The following is an 18,839-nucleotide window of genomic DNA, read 5'->3' on the forward strand; positions in this document are numbered from 1 at the left end:
AACTTTGTTTATACTCTTGAATAGCTCTTCATGACGACAACCGGAAGTGTACCAACACGATGGGGCGTGTAGCGCCACCTGTGGCTCGGGTGCACAATGTACCTCACACAATAGCTCGATTTCCTTGTGTGCATGTAGGATTGGATTTCTCTAGCACCCTGCTGGGACCTTCAGCTCGATTACCGACAGCAGCTTGATTTGGATGTGCATGTAAATGCACTGAATCTTTTTGTCATGTTTAATAAGAATAAAAGATAGCGTCTTGCTTTATCTGGCCTCCACTGCGGAAAATTTTTTTGATTACAATTCAAATGCTTTTGTAAAATCGATTTGCATATAAAATAACTCCATCATGAAGAATTAAAGCCCCTCCTTCACAGATGAGTGAAAATATTGAATAAATTTCCTCTTTTTGATTGCTTGGGTTAAAAATGCCAAGTTATGATGACTGAATTGATTATTCACTTAAATATGAATAATATGATGCGTTTCGGGTATTTGATACGGCGAAATAGGACACAATGGAAAAATCAAGAACACACCGGAAAGATGAGAATAACAGCGGTGGTAAAAGAACAGCGACTGTAACGGCTGAAGGTCGCGCGGGTCTCTGCTGCAGCGTGCGAGCAACGGGACATCACTACCGCACTGGACGGAGCGCGAGGCGGGGGCGGGGCAAAATGACTGGCCGTAGATTCTATCAAAAGTTCGATCTAAATTGACCATGGTTGCAAAATATTGGCCAAAAATACGCAAACGCTACGAAATATGAAAGTAAGATGAAAAAGAAACATTCTATTGCCTTATACTGCAAGACTAAAACAAAATAAAACTGTCAAAACTCACCTTTTCAGTGATAACGCCCGAACAGATCACCCGCGTAACAGAAAGACCGCAAATGGAAGCACGATCAACTTCTAACTGTTGGAGTGGAAAATTCCATTCTACACATGCAAATTGTTAATGTGTGTCCTTCCCCGCACACAAATAACACGCTACGGTAAAAAATAGACCACAACTCATTTTATAGCTCAGAAATTCATACAGGACCAGCTACCATCGTAACATATTCTGTAAGAAACATATTCTATACCTAACTTTCAGCTTTCATTTAAAAAAAAAAACAAAATCGCAGATTTATAACGAAATGTTTATATGGCGTAGTGATTTTAAGTTCCTACTTTTGGTGAGGTCGTGACCTCGACCCTGAGGCTTTCCGTTTAGATCAAAACACACGATCGTATTGGTTTTGGGTCTGCGGAAAATGGAGTTACAACGGTGATCAAATATTTTGCATGATGTTTATTACGGTTATGATCATTCTGTGAGCGCACCGATCCTTAGGTGGATAAAGTTACAACTTAAAGTACAATTAGTGATAACTGTAGACTTTTCAGTGGACTACAACCTTTTTAAGGGAATGCGATGTAGTCAACCGTTTATCATGTCCCAGATCAAGCCGCCATTTTTCCACAAATCTGCAGAATTTTTGCCAAATTCTGACTAGAGTATTCACATCAAAGACTTAGTTTTATCTGTATTATTTCTTTCATCATTTTATTTCAAATTAAAACCAACATCACCATTCAAAACCGTATAGTTTATTGACTGAGTATATTTAGTGGGGGACCCCCACAGTACCCAGTTTCTGAGACAGACCCATATACAAGATGTACAGAATAAAAATTATGGCACACCACCAATACAGAGAAACAAACCCACTCGAGTGAGTAGTTTTGTATTTACAGGTTGTTTGTTGTTCTTGTGTGTTTTGGCTGCAGTATAATGAACTCCCTGGTCATCGTGCTCTTCCTGTCTGGAATGGTGGCTATGATCATGCTGCGCACGCTGCACAAAGACATCGCTCGCTACAACCAGATGGACTCTGTGGTGAGTCTGGCACCTCGCAACACTATACACCCTGCAGTACAGGCATCGAATCAGCCTTTGTCTTTCAAATATGAGAAGTAAAACATGACCGGGGTGCTGTTATTTAACAGTTGTTCACTGAAGGTGAAGTGATTATACTCGTATACACAGGACTTTTTTTTTTTTCAATGAAATAAAAACGTGTTCTATTCTCTTCTAGCGGGTTCCGTTCATTTGGTTTGACAGCATGCGATATTGTTAGCATATCACTTATCCTACGTGCATTACGTCACTCTATCCAGCAGAGGTGGGGACTTGAGACTTGGGGACTTGGACTTGAGTTGACTCGAGTCACTGTTTTCATGACTTGTGACTTGACTTGACAAAACATGAAAATACTTGAGACTTGACTCGGACTTGGAAGTTTAAGACTCGGGACTTGACTTGACACACGATGACTTGAGTGTTATTTCCATCGTGTTTTTATTGTGAAAATAAAATATAATATGCACATACTTGAGTAATTTTGATTGCACTGCCGTTGCGTTGTCACCGCCCTGTCCATCAGGCACGCTCTCTGCATGGGCTATATACCGGCACGCCCCATGCCACGATGTGTTCACAGATTTCACATCATATCATCATGTCAGGCTACCAGGCTGCCAAAACAATGGTTTGAATGACTACAATTTAGAGAGCACAACTCTGTAACTGAACAGGTGCATTGGATATTTCCCAGTGAGGTAATTTAAAAAGTCTCTGGGTAATTGTTCAAGGAAAGATGAATCCCGCGCACTGTCCTTTCCGTATTGTTCCCGAAACATTGCACTTGTGGTAAAGAGGACAGTGCGTTAGCCACGACCGAAACGTTGTGAGCAAAGTTCCAGTGGAAAGGAATGCGCGGGATGCATATTTCATTTAACATTTATTTTCGTAACAATCTATTATAGCGGGAACCAAGACTCCCGCGCCAAAGTCGTTCTATATGTCCCCGCTCCGCACAGGCTGAGGCAGCCTCAACGAGAGAGAGAGCGCTTTTGCACACACCTCTGTAGCTTGTCATATGGGGTAAGATGATGTCACTTTTGCACGGGCGAATAGGTCTTCTTTTTGAGACCTAAATTATGTCTGACGCATTTCTCTATCCTTTGGGGTTTTTTTTAACTGGCGCAAACATACATCGAAGTCACTTCAGGTTTCTCCACGTGTATCTTATTAATAATAATCATCTCGTCTGACGTGATTAGAGATTGGAGGAGCTCATGCCCCTGTTAACCCAAGGTGTCGTCCTACCCTCTTTTAACTACGCACATAACAGAATGCCAGTTCTCTGTTTATTTTTCTTGTTGGCTGATGACAATGTGAGAAACTTAGTTGGCTTTCAATCTTGCAATCAATTTTGCCATCAATAAATAACTTTGACATTATTACTGTTTTGTTTTATGTATTTTACAGAACATGAGTATTTAAAATGGAAATATTTAACAGGTTGGGCACATGTGCCAGGGATGTTTACTGACATTTACTTATGTATTGCCTTTTCAATGTATTAAATTCATATTCTGCTGCTAAAATTACGCCAATACGCCTAAGGTGACTTGACTTGGACTTGACTTATAGGACTTGACTTGACATAGCCTGTGACTTGACTTGCCCAAGACAAAAAAGACTTGGGACTTGAAGGTTAAGACTTGAGACTTGCACATGTGTGACTTGGTCCCATCTCTGCTATCCAGTGGAGAATGAGCGTTGAATACGGTTTACGATATTGCGTGGTTGTCAAGACAGCATGACGTCACGCGTCGGAGCTGGCGCAGATATTCAATGAGTTTTCTGCTGCGCATCCGCACAAGCATTTCTGTGGTGTTTGTTCCATTGAATGTGTATGTGGTGTTATAATATTGGCTGGCTTTTTTTCGTGGTATATCAGAGATATTCCATTCAAATAGTGTGATATTGAACTCGTCTTTAATTCGTTCAGTATCGTGCTAGCTGAATGGAATATATCTGATAGACCACGGAAAAAAAAGCCAGTGCTATTTAACCCCTTCAGTGCCCTTGGACGAGTCACGTACATCGTGAAATCTTTTACCGCTGTGCCTTATGACGTACGCTACTCGTCATAAACGCCTCCTTTTATGTACCTTACATGGCACATTACTTTTACTTCACAGTGGCACATTACCGCGAGTTGGCCGAGTGGTTAGCGTGTCTGCCTCTCGATCGCAAATTCTATTTACGGTCAGGTTCTACCAAAGACCATCATAAAAATGGTATCCAGTTACTTGGTGTACGTTGTGTTTTTAAGTACTAGTAATTAATGTTTTATGGACACGTTCTCATTGACAAGACCCATTGTCTTGTGTGGTTTTTTTTTTTTTTTTTTGATGTTTTTGATCACTAAAATTATTTTTACAATACAACAGTGGTTTTTGTGATTTTTTTAATTCCCCCCCCATACAAATATTAAAAATGTAAAATTCTGAACAAATTGGAGAAAGGTTGTCAAAATATCCCAATTTTGACCTGTATTTGTCCTATACAGAGGCTCCAACTCTGCGGGAGATCTCCCTCTTTAGGGAACATTTAGAAAATCCTCCCGCTGACAGCATAAAAATCTCCTGCCTGCCCTTACTCCACATGATTAGTTTAAAAAAAATATATAACTTGATACGTTTATGTTGACAAAAATTAATAGTTGACTTTCCGCTTTGGCGGCACGGTGGTGTAGTGGTTAGCGCTGTCGCCTCACAGCAAGAAGGTCCGGGTTCGAGCCCCGTGGCCGGCGAGGGCCTTTCTGTGTGGAGTTTGCATGTTCTCCCCGTGTCCGCGTGGGTTTCCTCCGGGTGCTCCGGTTTCCCCCACAGTCCAAAGACATGCAGGTTAGGTTAACTGGTGACTCTAAATTGACTGTAGGTGTGAATGTGAGTGTGAATGGTTGTCTGTGTCTATGTGTCAGCCCTGTAATGACCTGGCGACTCGTCCAGGGTGTACCCCGCCTTTCGCCCATAGTCAGCTGGGATAGGCTCCAGCTTGCCTGCGACCCTGTAGGACAGGATAAAGCGGCTAGAGATGATATGAGACTTTCCGCTTTTCGTGTGTCTGTCATTGTATGGGTAGACTCGAGTGTGTACCCCGCAGTATATGCCGATTCCCCGGTCGGTACACCAATCGGCGTAACGGGGGGATTGGAGTGAATGCCGGAGGCATGTGCGCACAGATCAAGCGTGCATATGAATCGAGCGGAATTCGGTACGCCGCGGGGTACACGCTTGAGCCACCCAGTGTCTTAGCAGTTACCGATAAAGCATACAGATGGCGCTATTAATGATGCGTGCGAGAGAACGAGAAAACCTGTGACACTCAATCATTTTGTTTGTTTTTTTGCGTCTGCATTTATCACCTGCTCATCTTTGTTCTCTTGAATGAGATAATGAAACGAAGTTCCGTTGGTGGAAATGGCGAAAGCCAAACTACGAAGAAAAAAAAATCAGAAAATCATCAAAATAAAGTTCGGATTGCCCGTCGCGATGGTCGCCAGGGACGAATGGCAGAATATTTTGGACGGCAGCAAGACGACCCTATATCTGATGAGGTTAGATCGCCAGACCAGACGTTAGATTCTAATGAACTTGTCTGACCTTTTTTTTTTTTTTGTCTGACTTTTACTAACTTGGACTTGGAATATTATTAGAAGAACATTATCATCAGAGGGTCTACCATTGGCAGTTTATAATAGTCATTATTGACATTGACTTTATGCATATTAAAGTTTGGTCTGTAGTCACTGGATTTATCGAGATCTGTTACTGTTAAGATTTAATTGACACGAAATGTGGTGAATCATTATATATAATATAAAAATAAAACTTGCCTTCTCGCCAACAGCGCTCAAACTTGTCTCCCCTCCAAGAGGGATAATTTCCCAAATTGGAGCCTCTGCCTATATGCCTGGCACATTACAATTAATTATGGGTGGCAGCCAAGGGGTTAAATAATAACTGAGATGAAGTCGAGCCTGCAGCGGATAATTAATTTATTTTTTAAATCGTATAAAATAATTTATTCCAAACTTCAAAAGCAGCATGTAATTGTAATAAAGGCGCGGCGCAGTTTTGTGTCACTTATCTACGCCAATTCGCATAAAATGCTTTTTGAAATGGATGAAATAAATCCCAATTCCATCTTACCTTTGAACAGTTTTAGACCAAACTTCATAGCGTCTTTAGTGCTTTTCGGAACAGCGCTTTCTTTCATCGTTTGTAATTCTTCCTCACGGTGACAAAGCTGCCAAGTTGATCAAGGTGGATATCGCGTAGTAGTCCAAATTTCTCAACCAATCAGTGAGCACGATTTTCTCTAATCACCTGCATGTTTACGCTAAAAGAAAATGATCAACAACCCTGACGTTCCTCTTACACCACAGCAATTTTAGTGTATTACCCATCGTACTTTTTTTGTCCATTTGGAGTTACAAGTCATGCTATGCAACATCCACGAGGAGTTACTTCCTGTTCAAGCTTGCATTATGGCAGCAATAAACATTCGTTTTGTCACCGCATTCTTTTTCCCCCACTTTTAAAGACTAATGCATGTGAAAACTTGAAGCAACAGCTTACTTGTCACTGTTGAAGTACTGACAGTGCATGCTCCACGTGTGACGCATCCTTGCACGTCATCCACCCCTTAGTTTTGCTCTAGGTTTTTTTTTTTTCTCGTTAAAGCTTCAGCTTTTCAATCTTTTAAGCAGTCTGTCTCTCTGATTGTTAAATGTTTCTCTCTCACGCGCACCACAGTCATTAACCAGACCTGGGGCTGATGCAGTGTGACGGCATGTGTCTTTATATCCCCGCTCTGAAGGGGGAGGGGGGGGATACTGGTTTACGTCCGTCCATATCTCCGTCTGTCTGAAACACCCCTTTTTCTCAGCAACCACAAATCATAGCCACTTGGTACCAAACTTCAGCTTGGGGTTCTATACCGTGTATACCGGTTTCAGGTCTGTCGTACATTGACTTCCTGTTTACCGACTGAATGTATTTACGAAACACATCGCATGGATTTACAAAATTTTCATAACGCTTCTCTCAGCAGCGACAAATCATAACTGCTTGATATTTGGTACAGAGTTTCAGCTAGGGATTCTGTACCGTGTGTACCATTTTCAGGTCTGTCCCACATCGACTTCCTGTTTACCGACAATGTATTTGGGTCTGTCTCAGAAGCTGGGTACTGTGGGGGTCCCCCACTAAATATACTCGGTCAATAAACTATACAGTTTTGAATGGTGATGTTGGTTTTAATTTGAAATAAAATGATGAAAGAAATAATACAGATAAAACTAAATCTTTGATGTGAATACTCTATTCAGAATTTGGCAAAAATTCTGCAAATTTGTGGAAAAATGGCGGCTTGATCTGGGACATGATAAACGGTTGACTACATCGCATTCCCTTAAAAAGGTTGTAGTCCACTGAAAAGTCTACAGTTATCACTAATTGTATTTTAAGTTGTAACTTTATCCACCTAAGGATCGGTGCGCTCACAGAATAATCAGAACCGTAATAAACATCATGCAAAATATTTGATCACTGTTGTAACTCCATTTTCCGCAGACCCAAAACCAATACGATCGTGTGTTTTGATCTAAACGGAAAGCCTCAGGGTCGAGGTCACTACCTCACCAAAAGTAGTAACTTAAAATCACTACGCCATATAAACATTTAGTTATAAATCTGCGATTTTGTTTTTTAAAACGAAAGCTGAAAGTTAGGTATAGAATATGTTTCTTACAGAATATGTTACGATGGTAGCTGGTCCTGTATGAATTTCTGAGCTATAAAATGAGTTGTGGTCTATTTTTTACCGTAGCGTGTTATTTGTGTGCGGGGAAGGACACGCATTAACAATTTGCATGTGTAGAATGGAATTTTCCACTCCAACAGTTAGAAGTTGATCGCGCTTCCATTTGCGGTCTTTCTGTTACGCGAGTGATCTGTTCGGGCGTTATCACTGAAAAGGTGAGTTTTGACAGTTTTATTTTGTTTTAGTCTTGCAGTATAAGGCAATAGAATGTTTCTTTTTCATCTTACTTTCATATTTCGTAATGATTGCGTGTTTTTGGCCAATATTTTGCAACCATGGTCAATTTAGATCGAACTTTTGATAGAATCTACAGCCAGTCATTTTGCCCCACCCCCGCCTTGCGCTCCATCCGGTGTGGTAGTGATGTCCCGTTGCTCGCGCGCCACAGCAGAGACCCGCGCGACCTTCAGCCGCTACAGTCGCTGTTCTTTTACCACCGCCGTTATTCTCATCTTTCCGGTGTGTTCTTGATTTTTCCATTGTGTCCTATTTCGCCGTATCAAATACCCAAAACGCATCATATTATTCATATTTAAGTGAATAATCAATTCAGTCATCGTAACTTGGCATTTTTAACCCAAGCAATCAAAAAGAGGAAATTTATTCAATATTTTCACTCCTCTGTGAAGGAGGGGCTTTAATTCTTCATGATGGAGTTATTTTATATGGAAATCGATTTTACAAAAGCATTTGAATTGTAATCAAAAAAATGTTCCACAGTGGAGGCCAGATAAAGCAAGATGCTATCTTTATTCTTATTAAACATGACAAAAGAAATATTGAGTGTTCGGTAAATGCAAAAAAAAAGTTAAATTAGAAAATTAATTTTTTGACCATAATGTCCCAAACGAGAGAGCAGTTTCTGAGACGGACCCATTTACGAAACGTATCGGGTGGATTTTGACGCTATTTCAAGAAGCAAAATGCTATTTCGGAATGACGGTTTACCAGGATGCTATTTGAAATCCCTGGGGAGAGACGCTGCTCTTTACTCACTTGTTTCAGGGTTCATTATTTCTTGAAGTCAACATTCATAATAAGTGTCCTATTCCTTTGATTGCTTGCATCCTGATACAAGTGAGAGCGGGGAGGATACGTAAGTGAGCAGTAGCTCACACTTTTTTTTTTTTTTTCTTCCCCCCTCTCTTTAATCTCCGTTAAACTACTTCTTCGTTAGATGTGTGAAGCCCAAACCAGCCTGAAAACCCACACCCAGATCTCTCAGCCCCAACTGAAACTTTTGTCTGTGTTCTGCAGGAGGATGCTCAGGAGGAGTTTGGCTGGAAGCTGGTGCACGGCGATGTGTTCCGACCACCGCGTAAAGGAATGCTGCTCTCCGTCTTCCTCGGGTCTGGCACGCAGATCTTCATCATGACGTTCGTCACTCTCTGTGAGTGCCCCATGGTGAACACACCTGCTCATACACTCCAACACAGCCATTGGTCAACATGGTCATCACGCATAACTTGGCTCTTAACAAATTGTCCTTGTGTATTTCAGAGATGATCCATAGTTACGTTTTCATGTTATTTAAAGGTGTGTTCTGTTCTCTCATGAGTTAAGTACACATCCTGAAATTGATATTTCATGCCAGTAGCGAATTTCCCCAGACGATTTCAAAACGAACTTTATTTAAATAACCGTGAAATGCTAAATGATGTAAAGGAACTTTGAGTTCATAAAGGCTTTCTAAGGCTTATTTAAAAAAATAATAATAATAATGCTTTCCGTTGTAATGAGTCATCCGGATGTTCAGGTTAATGTTTGCCAAGCTGTATTTACACTGTGTGCAATTCAGTTAGATCACACTTAACACTCCCCTCTCTCTCCTCTTTCTTTGTCTGTCTTTAGTTTTTGCGTGTTTGGGCTTCCTGTCCCCGGCTAACCGTGGTGCTCTGATGACGTGTGCGGTGGTGCTGTGGGTGTTACTGGGAACTCCGGCTGGTTACATCGCTGCCCGGTTTTACAAGTGTGAGTACATGGCCGAGACACTAATCCCTCACCTCTGACCCAAGAGCCCTGTTAGGGCTTTGTACAGCTCATTGGGCCTAATCAGTGTCTGATAGGGCCGCTATTACCCGCATCCATACTAGGGGTGGGTATTGCCAAGGACCTCACGATACTTGAGTCACGATACGATGCGCATCACGATACTTGAGTCACGATACGATACAATATTGCGATATATCGCGATATTCTACATAGTTCACTGAAAAATGCAGGGGTGATAGCGTTCCGGCGCCGCGCCGGATTTCCAGCGTACCGCGGCGCTGGAAAAAAAAAAATCTAGTGCGCCCATTATCCTGTGTCATTCTGAGATGCGCAGATAGACAGTAAAGGGAACGAATTCCCTTTACTGTCTATCTGCGCATCTCAGAATGACACAGGATAATGGGTGAACTAGATTTTTTTTTTTTTTTCCGGCGCCGCGGTACGCCAGAAATCTGGCGCGGCGCCGGAACGCTATCACCCCTGAAAATGTAAACTGCATTATGCATCTTAAAATCCGAGTTGTATGTACATCAGATGATAGTGATAATTCATGGGACAAACTGAGTCAAAACAATGTAATTCAAATTATCCATGCCATTTTATTGCAACTATACAAGCGCAAGTTACAACATATTTGCAGGAACAACGCACTGTCTGGAACACATTGAAAAGTGCAGTGGGCATCTTGGTCTCCCTGAGCACAATTATGAAACAAAGTGCAGTGTGGCTCAGTGTCCACACACTGAAACTGAACTGAAACCTCAGTGAATCATGTTTCTTCTGAACTTTGAGTAAATACTCAAAATAAAATGCAGTGTCTCTCACACACTAAAATTAAAAACGCAAAATAAAGTGCAGCTTCTTGCCTTTGGCCTTAAATGACAAAATTAAGTTCACAGTTACAGTAAGTCACACATCGCTGAAGTAGACGGGAGGACTTTGGTGCTGTCCAGTGTAGTTTGCTTTGGGTCGGGTTTCGGTGGCTCCGGCTGAGCTAATATGTCGGGGTGGTGTCGTGCTAAGTAAGTTCGCAAGTTTGTTGTGTTACCTGAATATCTAATTGGAGCAAAACAGGTTTTGCAAAGTGCGTACTCTTTGTCCAGCTCACTGTTTTTTGTTTGTTTGTTTGTTTGTTTTTTCTCCTTTCCTTTGGAATCCAAAGTGCCTCCAAACATCTGCCTTAAAGTTCGGCGGCATCTCTAGGTTTACATTAACAGCCATGCTTGCTTGTTTTTTTTTTTTTTTTTTTCCCCTCACTGCAACCACCGGGAAAAAAAAGAGAAGACGAAGAGTGCCTTGCAGTGAGGTAGCGGCACAGCGACACCTTGCGGAGCGGAGGTGCGGAAGTCGTACTGGATTTACAACCCGTCTGAAACATGATTTATTATTTGAAAAAATATCGATATATTCAAATTTTGAGTATCGATATTGAATCGGAAGACAAAGTATCGCGATATATCGCCGTATCGATATTTTTGCCCACCCCTAATCCATACTCTGTGTGCGTGTTTCAGAGTGAGAAATAGAAATGTACGGTACCAGTCAAAAGTCTGGACACGCCTACTCATTCATAGGTTTTTCTGTATTTGGACTCTTTGCATTGTAGAACCTTACTGAAGACATCAAAACTATGAAATAACACACATGGAATTCTGTGGTAAATAAAAAAAAAAAGTTTTTCATATTTTAGACTCTTCAAAGTAGCCGCCATTTTCCTTGACACTTTGATTTTCTGTTTCCGGTTGAGAGTACGTCGTGCGCGTTCTGGCTGCCGCTTCTCACCGGAGCTTTTTTGTTTTTTTTATTTTATTTCTTTTTCTATTTTTTTCCTGTGTGTTTGTGTAGTTTGACGTTTGAGTGTTTTCTCCACCGGTTGTGGTGTAGCTCCGGACCTAGTTTTGGGCGTCGGTTCCCTCCAGGCCTTGGTTCGCCGTGGGTGATGCCTGCGCTCCCAGCTGTGTACTGCATTGAGCTTGTTGCTCATTTTACTTCATGGTTGTCCAGCGCTCTGTGCTTTAACGCTTGGTGTCAGTGGCGTGCGCAGACATTTTGGGGGGCAAGTGCTCTGGGGGGAAAAAAGGGCACTTTTTTGCGCATGTGGAACACCTTATTATAAAAGTCTGAGATTTAACCCTCCTCTTGTGTTCAGGTCGCCACTGACCCGTTTTAGTTTTTAAAGGTGTAAAACAACCACTTAATTTATTACATCAAGGCTTTTTGACTTTGCCAGGAATCTCTAGTTGAACAAAATAGAAAAAGAAATTTTTGTTTTCCTAAATCTGAAAATGGTCTAGCAAAAAATATAATACTTATGTGCAGTTGTTTCTGTATGCGACGGGCTACTTCACAACAAAATAATTACAGCTTGGGCTTAGAGGGCAAACCATACATTTTCACTCGATTCACGTGTTACCTGGCTGGTGGGGCAGGGGAAGAGCTGACTGACTGCCCGATGTGTTGTCTGCGCTACGACAAGGCCGTGGCTTCCAGGACGCTATGCTGCTGCAACCTCACATTGAATGCACTGCACGCTTGTTCACGTGACAGAGCAAGAGAGACAGAGGTCCGGTGTGTGTGCGGAGGGGGCACACATTGGGACATTATTTTCACACATGCTTTTAATGCCGCAGCTTTTCTAAAAGATCATGTCGACATTGGCCTCAGTAAACTGTAAAAAAAAAAAAAATTCAAAAGGGCACTTTTTTGGGCAGAGGGGCAGGTGCTTGAGCACCACCTCGTGTCTGTCTGTGCACGCCACTGCTTGGTGTGATGTTCCGAGCGATGTTGCTCGGTGGTGTCACAGCAGCTGTGCAGACGGTTTGGGACACACCAGTGCTCTGCATGGCGGAGCTTCTCTGCTCGCTTTGTGGATCCACGGCGTGGTGTTTGAGCGATGTTGCTGACGGCGTCACGGCGGCAGTGCTGGAGATGTGGGACTTGTTTTCGTGCACCTTTTGGTGGGACTGTGGCTGCTACACCACGGGAATTACATCCTGACCCCCTACTTGGTGGACTTTATTTATTTATTTATTTATTTATTTTTATTATTATATTTATTTATTTTTTTCTTTCTTTGTCTACTATTTATTTGTCTGTGTGTGTGTTTGAACTTCCTGTAAAGTGTCTTTGAGTACCATGAAAAGCGCTATACAAAACAGATGTATTATTACTTTGCGCACACGTGGCATTATCTCTATCCCAGCTTCGTGAGGTTGTCACCTGGAATGCGTTTCAGTTAACAGGTGTGCCTCATCAAAAGTTAATTAGTGGACGAGTTTCTTGCTTTATTAATGCGTTTGAGATCAAACAGTCAATAAAAGTCGAGAGAAGAGTCAAGCAGAATGGCCCATGATTTATTACATTTTTTTTTCTTTATGTATTTTTTGTGGCGATTGCTTCATATGGAGCACTTGCATGTGACGTCACAGCCGATCCAGATTGTGACAGACGCCATCTTGTCGGTCAAACGCCATATTTCCGACTTCTACTTCTGGTTCTACTTCTACCTTTTCTGGAAAACCCTACGATATACAATTCTACTACAACGGCTGCGGCTACAAGCTCTCCCTAGCTGTGCACGTTTTTTGTGTTTTTTGTGTGTATTTTTGCTGTTGTTCGTCTGTACCGGACTTCAATAACCACTACAACCGTATGGACTTACTGGACATTGGTTTCCAGCAGAAAATGACGGTTTGTAGCGATTTCCATCGCATGCACAACATTCCGGACGAGATAGCGAGACCAGCGGGGTCTCCGTGGATTGTTATCGGAAGCAAAGCGAAGGAGGCGGCGTCGGGAGTGGAAGCAAAAGCGAGGCTGCAGGCAGAGCCGGCCTGTTGACTAAGCTCAGAAAACAGCTACTCAAATCTCCACTGCTAAGCCTCTACCTCTCCAATGCCAGATCCATGGTAAACAAGACGGACGATTTGGAATTACAGCTGGAATTACCTTATTCTATTCTATAATCGGCTGGTCAGTGCTATACTCAATACTTAAGTGACTTACCCATCCAATGAGGATTATTTTCTTGTTTACAAGATGCCACATCTGAGTCGCTGACACATCCTGAATTTCTGTAGAGATAACTGTCCAGAGATTTATAAGCACGCAGTGCTTCACCACTGAACAGCGAGGGAAAGTTGATGAGGTAATTATACACGTCTGGGTATTCCACCTCTGGCAGTTCAATATCCACTGACACGGTCGTGAAAACTACGTCCGGTAAGCGATAAGGGTCACTAATCTGTAGGTCGTTTATTTTAGACATGTATCTAGTTATCTGTTCATTAGAAAAATGAGCCGTGTAGTCCGTCGGTTGAAATTGATCCATTTTGTACACGAGTGCAGCAGTATTCAGCGGTGTTTTTTACCGACAAGATGGTGGCCGTGTACTTCCGGGTCACGTGACTGCAAGATCTCTATAGAGAGGGAAAGTAATCTCATCGCCCCCTACTGGATGCGTTCCAACCTCTATGGCAGGGGTGTCAAACTCAAATACACAGTGGGCCAAAATTTAAAACTTGAACAAAGTCGCAGGCCAACATTGAACAAATGAACCTTTTAATATGCACCCAAACAAGTTTTGCTTTAACATTGAATATGGAACAAGCAACGCTTATTACTATACAATATATAAGAATAGTGCAGACATGCTAAACCGAATTTCAAATAAAAAACATCAATGGCATTAATTTATTAAATGAAATTTAAATAAAAATCGTATGCCTCTTTTTTTCTATTTGCAGCCTTCTGATTTAAATATCAAAATAAACTTTTTCCACAGGCTAATAATTTTAAAAATAAAACAACAATAATAAATCAATCAACCATTCAAGCCCATGCCTTGGAGTAGCAAGAAAAAGTGCATAAAGAAAAGGTTAATTATTGCTCAGTTTGCTACACACTGATCTAATCTGATGTGCCCAAGCCAGATACCTGGCATCTCTTCTTGGATGCTAGTTCATCAATGTCGGCACGTCTGCGTATTCCGAACCACACTCCTCCAGAAAAGACTTAAACTGGCGGTGATTCAGACCTTTGGCTCTTAAAGTTAACTACTTGTGTTACTGTGGTCATAACATGTTCCATCTTTAGGGCTTTGCCACACAGTGATTCCTGATGTATGATGCAGTGATAAACAGTTAGCTCACCTGCATAGTTCTCTTCCCGCATCTTCTCCCGAACCCTGCCCACCAGTCCACTCTTTTTACTGCACATCGCTGGCGCACCATCTGTCGTTAATCCCACGGCAGCTTTATTTCAGTTACGCATTTGGAAACCTCCTCAAAGATTTCCTTTCCTGTGGTTGTGCCATTCATTGATTTTAATCCCAATAGCTCCTCCGTAACACACAGGTTTGTGCCAAAACAACAGCAGAGCATTATGGGATTTGTAGTATTAGCGGTGAATGCGCTGTATACACGCATCCGACGAGTAGTCATTTGGGATTGCCTTGTGGGCCAAATATAATTACACTGCGGGCCAAATTTGGCCCGCGGGCCAGAGTTTGACACCCATGCTCTATGGCAAAATGAATGGGAATATCTTTTCCAAAAATTACATTTCGGGTTACACATCAAAGTTAAGACGATAGCTTCCATATGTTGTGCATGTCGGGCAGCTCTATCGATCCTGGTGATCATACTTTTATTTTTTCCACCGATTTGAATTGTTTTGAATGTTTTTTAATAAGCTGATCAAAGACTACACGGACCCGACATCGCGTATGTGACGTCACCGCAAGTCTAGCGCCTTTCCAAATCTGTAGCAGGTAGCGGCCGGCGAGTAGCCTACATCAACATGCCGATTTGTATAGCGTGGTTGGCGGAGTATTTCTGTACCAATAAGAAATGCATCCCTCGTGGGGATAACCATTACAGATCAGGGCGTGTAGTCAACTGCCACTATTCACAGGGAGAGCTGTCAGCACTCGGAAGGGCTAGTATGAAGAACAAAACTTATCAAGCTTACTGCTGACGTAATATGAGCGACTCTGACCGACTAGACAGTTTGGTTGTAGTCTGTTTCTGACAGGTTAGGCGCAATTTCGATCTTTTAAAAGACAGCAAAATTTCACCTGATACTTTCACAGTTAGTAGATAATCCCAACATGTACAACATATTTTTGGGGGGTGTACAAGTTCCACATCATAACTTCGTGGGATTTTTTTTAAAAATCGGGTCTATGGGATTTTCAATAGTATGGCTCTCGGCTTAGGAGCGCTACCACTAGGATCGCTGTGTTTTTCACTTTCCCTCCCTATAGAGGCTGTAGGCACTATGTCATCGTGCTGTAAGAGTGTAACAGTCACGCACTGCACATGCACATACAGGCGTTCCTATTAAAATGGCCGGTGAGCGTATAGAATTCGGTTCACCATTCGAAATAAACGGACTAGACTAAAGAAATGGCTTTCAGACACGTTTATGCTTATTACTGAAGGAAAGTGCGTTCCTATTTTAAATATACTGCAGGTCGTCCCCCTTTCCTCGCCTTCGTCAGCCAGTGGTCCCATGTGTGACGTAGATGTGACGCACTTCTGAGTTGTTACAGGAAGATGTCGAAAAGACTATTGAGACCACTGAGCTCTAGTACCGGGCTATTTCTGGGAAATAAAAGTTTGGGTCATGGTGACGGTGTGTGTGTGTCCGCCTCGGTTCGGAGGTTTCAGTTTTGAAAACTGTAAGAGTAGAATAATATAAAGTACAGACACTTGGTATATTTTACTTCTGTGATTTTTTTTTTTTTTTTTTATATAAATATGGAATGAAGGTATTTGATGGTAAGAATATATCTCTCTTCCCCCCCCCCCCCCCCCCCCCCCCCCCCCAAATAATAATTATTAGCATTTTTCACAAATCGCTACTGCCATTTTGCCGGTTTGTTTACTTTCTAAGCGGAAATGTGTTTGCCGGACATTTTGTATAAACTTTTTATTTATCGAATTTGCAAAAAATAAAAATGCTGTTTTCTCAAAATTCAGTGAATATGGATAGAATAAAACGGTTATTCCACTCAATCTCGTCGTACATGGATTATAGCCAACTCAGTGCCTTGTTGGCGATCGGTTCATGTACGACTTGATTTCATGGAATAACTCTCTTAAATCTCTTCGCTCGGTCCTATTTCCCAAAATTTAAACAATAGGGGTGTTCACACGGCACATATTTGCATCGATGCTGCACCGATGTATTTTGTTGCGATATATCTTACACCGGTGTAAATTTTGTGGAGCGTTCACACGTCACACCTGCTTACTAGAGAGAAGCGTGTTAGCACCGGCGCAGCCCCACTTGCGTTCACACGGCAGTTTTTGCGACCGTGCTATACAATAGTAATAATGCGGAAATGAAATATGCACATGCGTGAAAATGTACTTCCTTTTCCCGGTTGTCATGGCATCACCAAGCGCCGGGAAAACAACGTGGATGAAGACACCAGTGTTGCCAGATACTGCTGACGTTTTCCAGCCCAAAATATGTTCAAATCTGCCAAAATGCACTTAAAACCTCCCAATCTGGCAACACTGGAAGACACGCAGTTCTGTTGTTGTTGATATTTGCCATTTTGGAAGTGCAAAATACCAGGATGCAAATTATGCAGTGCCCGTATGTAATCAACTCTCCTCACGCGTAGCGAGTCTACCCCTGTAGCGTTCAGACGTCCCATTTTATATCGGTGCTGCTCCGCAAACTAGCATTTACTCCGGAGTAAATTTCTTAAACCACCTCCCGAGCAGGGTTAGATTTGCACTGGTTTAAGCAGCTTTCAGGGGCTACACCGGGATAACTTTGTACCGTGTGAACGCTCTACCGGGGCAGCCCCGGTGCTACACCGGAGTAAAAGTTGCCGTGTGAACACCCCTATTATAAAATCATGGGTCATTTACACCACAGCTCCCCTGACTGACTGGGAAAATGCATTTACTGACGATGAAAGAAGGAGCATAAACGCGCCCCATGTCGTGCCCAGCCTGCCTTGTCCAATATACTCCCATGTTAATACTTGGTGTTTCTTTGTCCTGCAGATTTTGCATATCATTCGCATTCAATTCAAAACTGGTGGCGAGCATGTTTTTGAATATAATTTTCAAGTGTGTTCCATGTAGGGCTTTGAACCGGTTCAAGGAACTAAAACCGGGAACTTTTTCTATTTCACATGGAACAGAAACGAAACCAGAAACTTTATTTTTTATGTTCTGGAACAGAAACGCTTATTAAAAATAATGGTAACCGGTTAATACCGGTTTTTATTTCGTTCCTCAAAGTTTCCGTAGCCTACAAATAAAGTCATTCTTCTCCTGCGCAAGTTTCTATGACCCGCTGGGGTTCACTTCCTGTGTGACGTTCGCTGACTGAATGGAGAGAGCGGGAGGGTGGACTACTATCACGTCTCCACATCTTAAATAAGAGGTAAATATTGCAGTCTATCGTTATTCAAAAACTTCAATTTCAAACACGATATCAATATATTTGTCCACGTTAATGAGAGGCTCGCGAACATTAAATGACGTTAACCTCTGTTAGCCTATCAATGCATAGGGCCTGACTAGCCTTTGGTAACACACTAAACTAATTCTCTTTCATTTTTGGCACTTTTTCTGTTTGTGTAGATGGGAAGACATACTGAGAATCCAAATCGCCAACATTTGAAATAATAATTGTTTTGAATTATTTCTTGTCTTATTTAATGAAGGTTGTAATAGAATTAGCCTACATTTGGCTTAAGCTGGATGAGACAGAGACATCATTTTATAGCCATTTGTTAAACAGCTGACAGGGAATGTAATTAACCGTTCCGGGAACTAAATTTTTTTGTTCTAACCGGTTCGGGAACGTCTATTTAATGGTGGAACCCAAAACCGGAAACGTTTAAAATTCCGTTTCTGTTCGGAACGAACCAATTGAGGTATTTCACCTGACGTCACAGGGTCACGTGACGCCCCGGTGTCCACCATTTTGGACGGCAAGCTAGCTAATGTCAACAACAGTAGCTAGTATGTTACTGTAGCAATATTTACTTTCAGTCATTTGGATGACTGTTAAAACCTTTCAGTCTCAAGTTTTTCCTTTACTGGATTTACTAGTTTACTGAGCTAGCGCGCGATGGCTCC

At 42.0% G+C, this 18,839-nt stretch overlaps 1 protein-coding gene across 1 annotated transcript in view; it reads left to right on the forward strand.

Moving 5' to 3' along the window:
• The window catches only part of tm9sf2 (transmembrane 9 superfamily member 2), a 64,979-nt gene that overhangs the window by 33,610 nt on the left and 12,530 nt on the right, over positions 1–18,839 (forward strand). Inside the window, exons 9-11 of the mRNA XM_060898941.1 lie at positions 1,782–1,890; positions 8,992–9,124; positions 9,586–9,705. Of these exons, the coding sequence (XP_060754924.1) occupies positions 1,782–1,890; positions 8,992–9,124; positions 9,586–9,705 (362 nt within the window). The remainder of the gene's footprint in view (positions 1–1,781; positions 1,891–8,991; positions 9,125–9,585; positions 9,706–18,839) is intronic.

Source organism: Neoarius graeffei, chromosome 18 (assembly GCF_027579695.1).
Source record: "Neoarius graeffei isolate fNeoGra1 chromosome 18, fNeoGra1.pri, whole genome shotgun sequence".
Taxonomy (NCBI): Eukaryota; Metazoa; Chordata; class Actinopteri; order Siluriformes; family Ariidae; genus Neoarius; species Neoarius graeffei.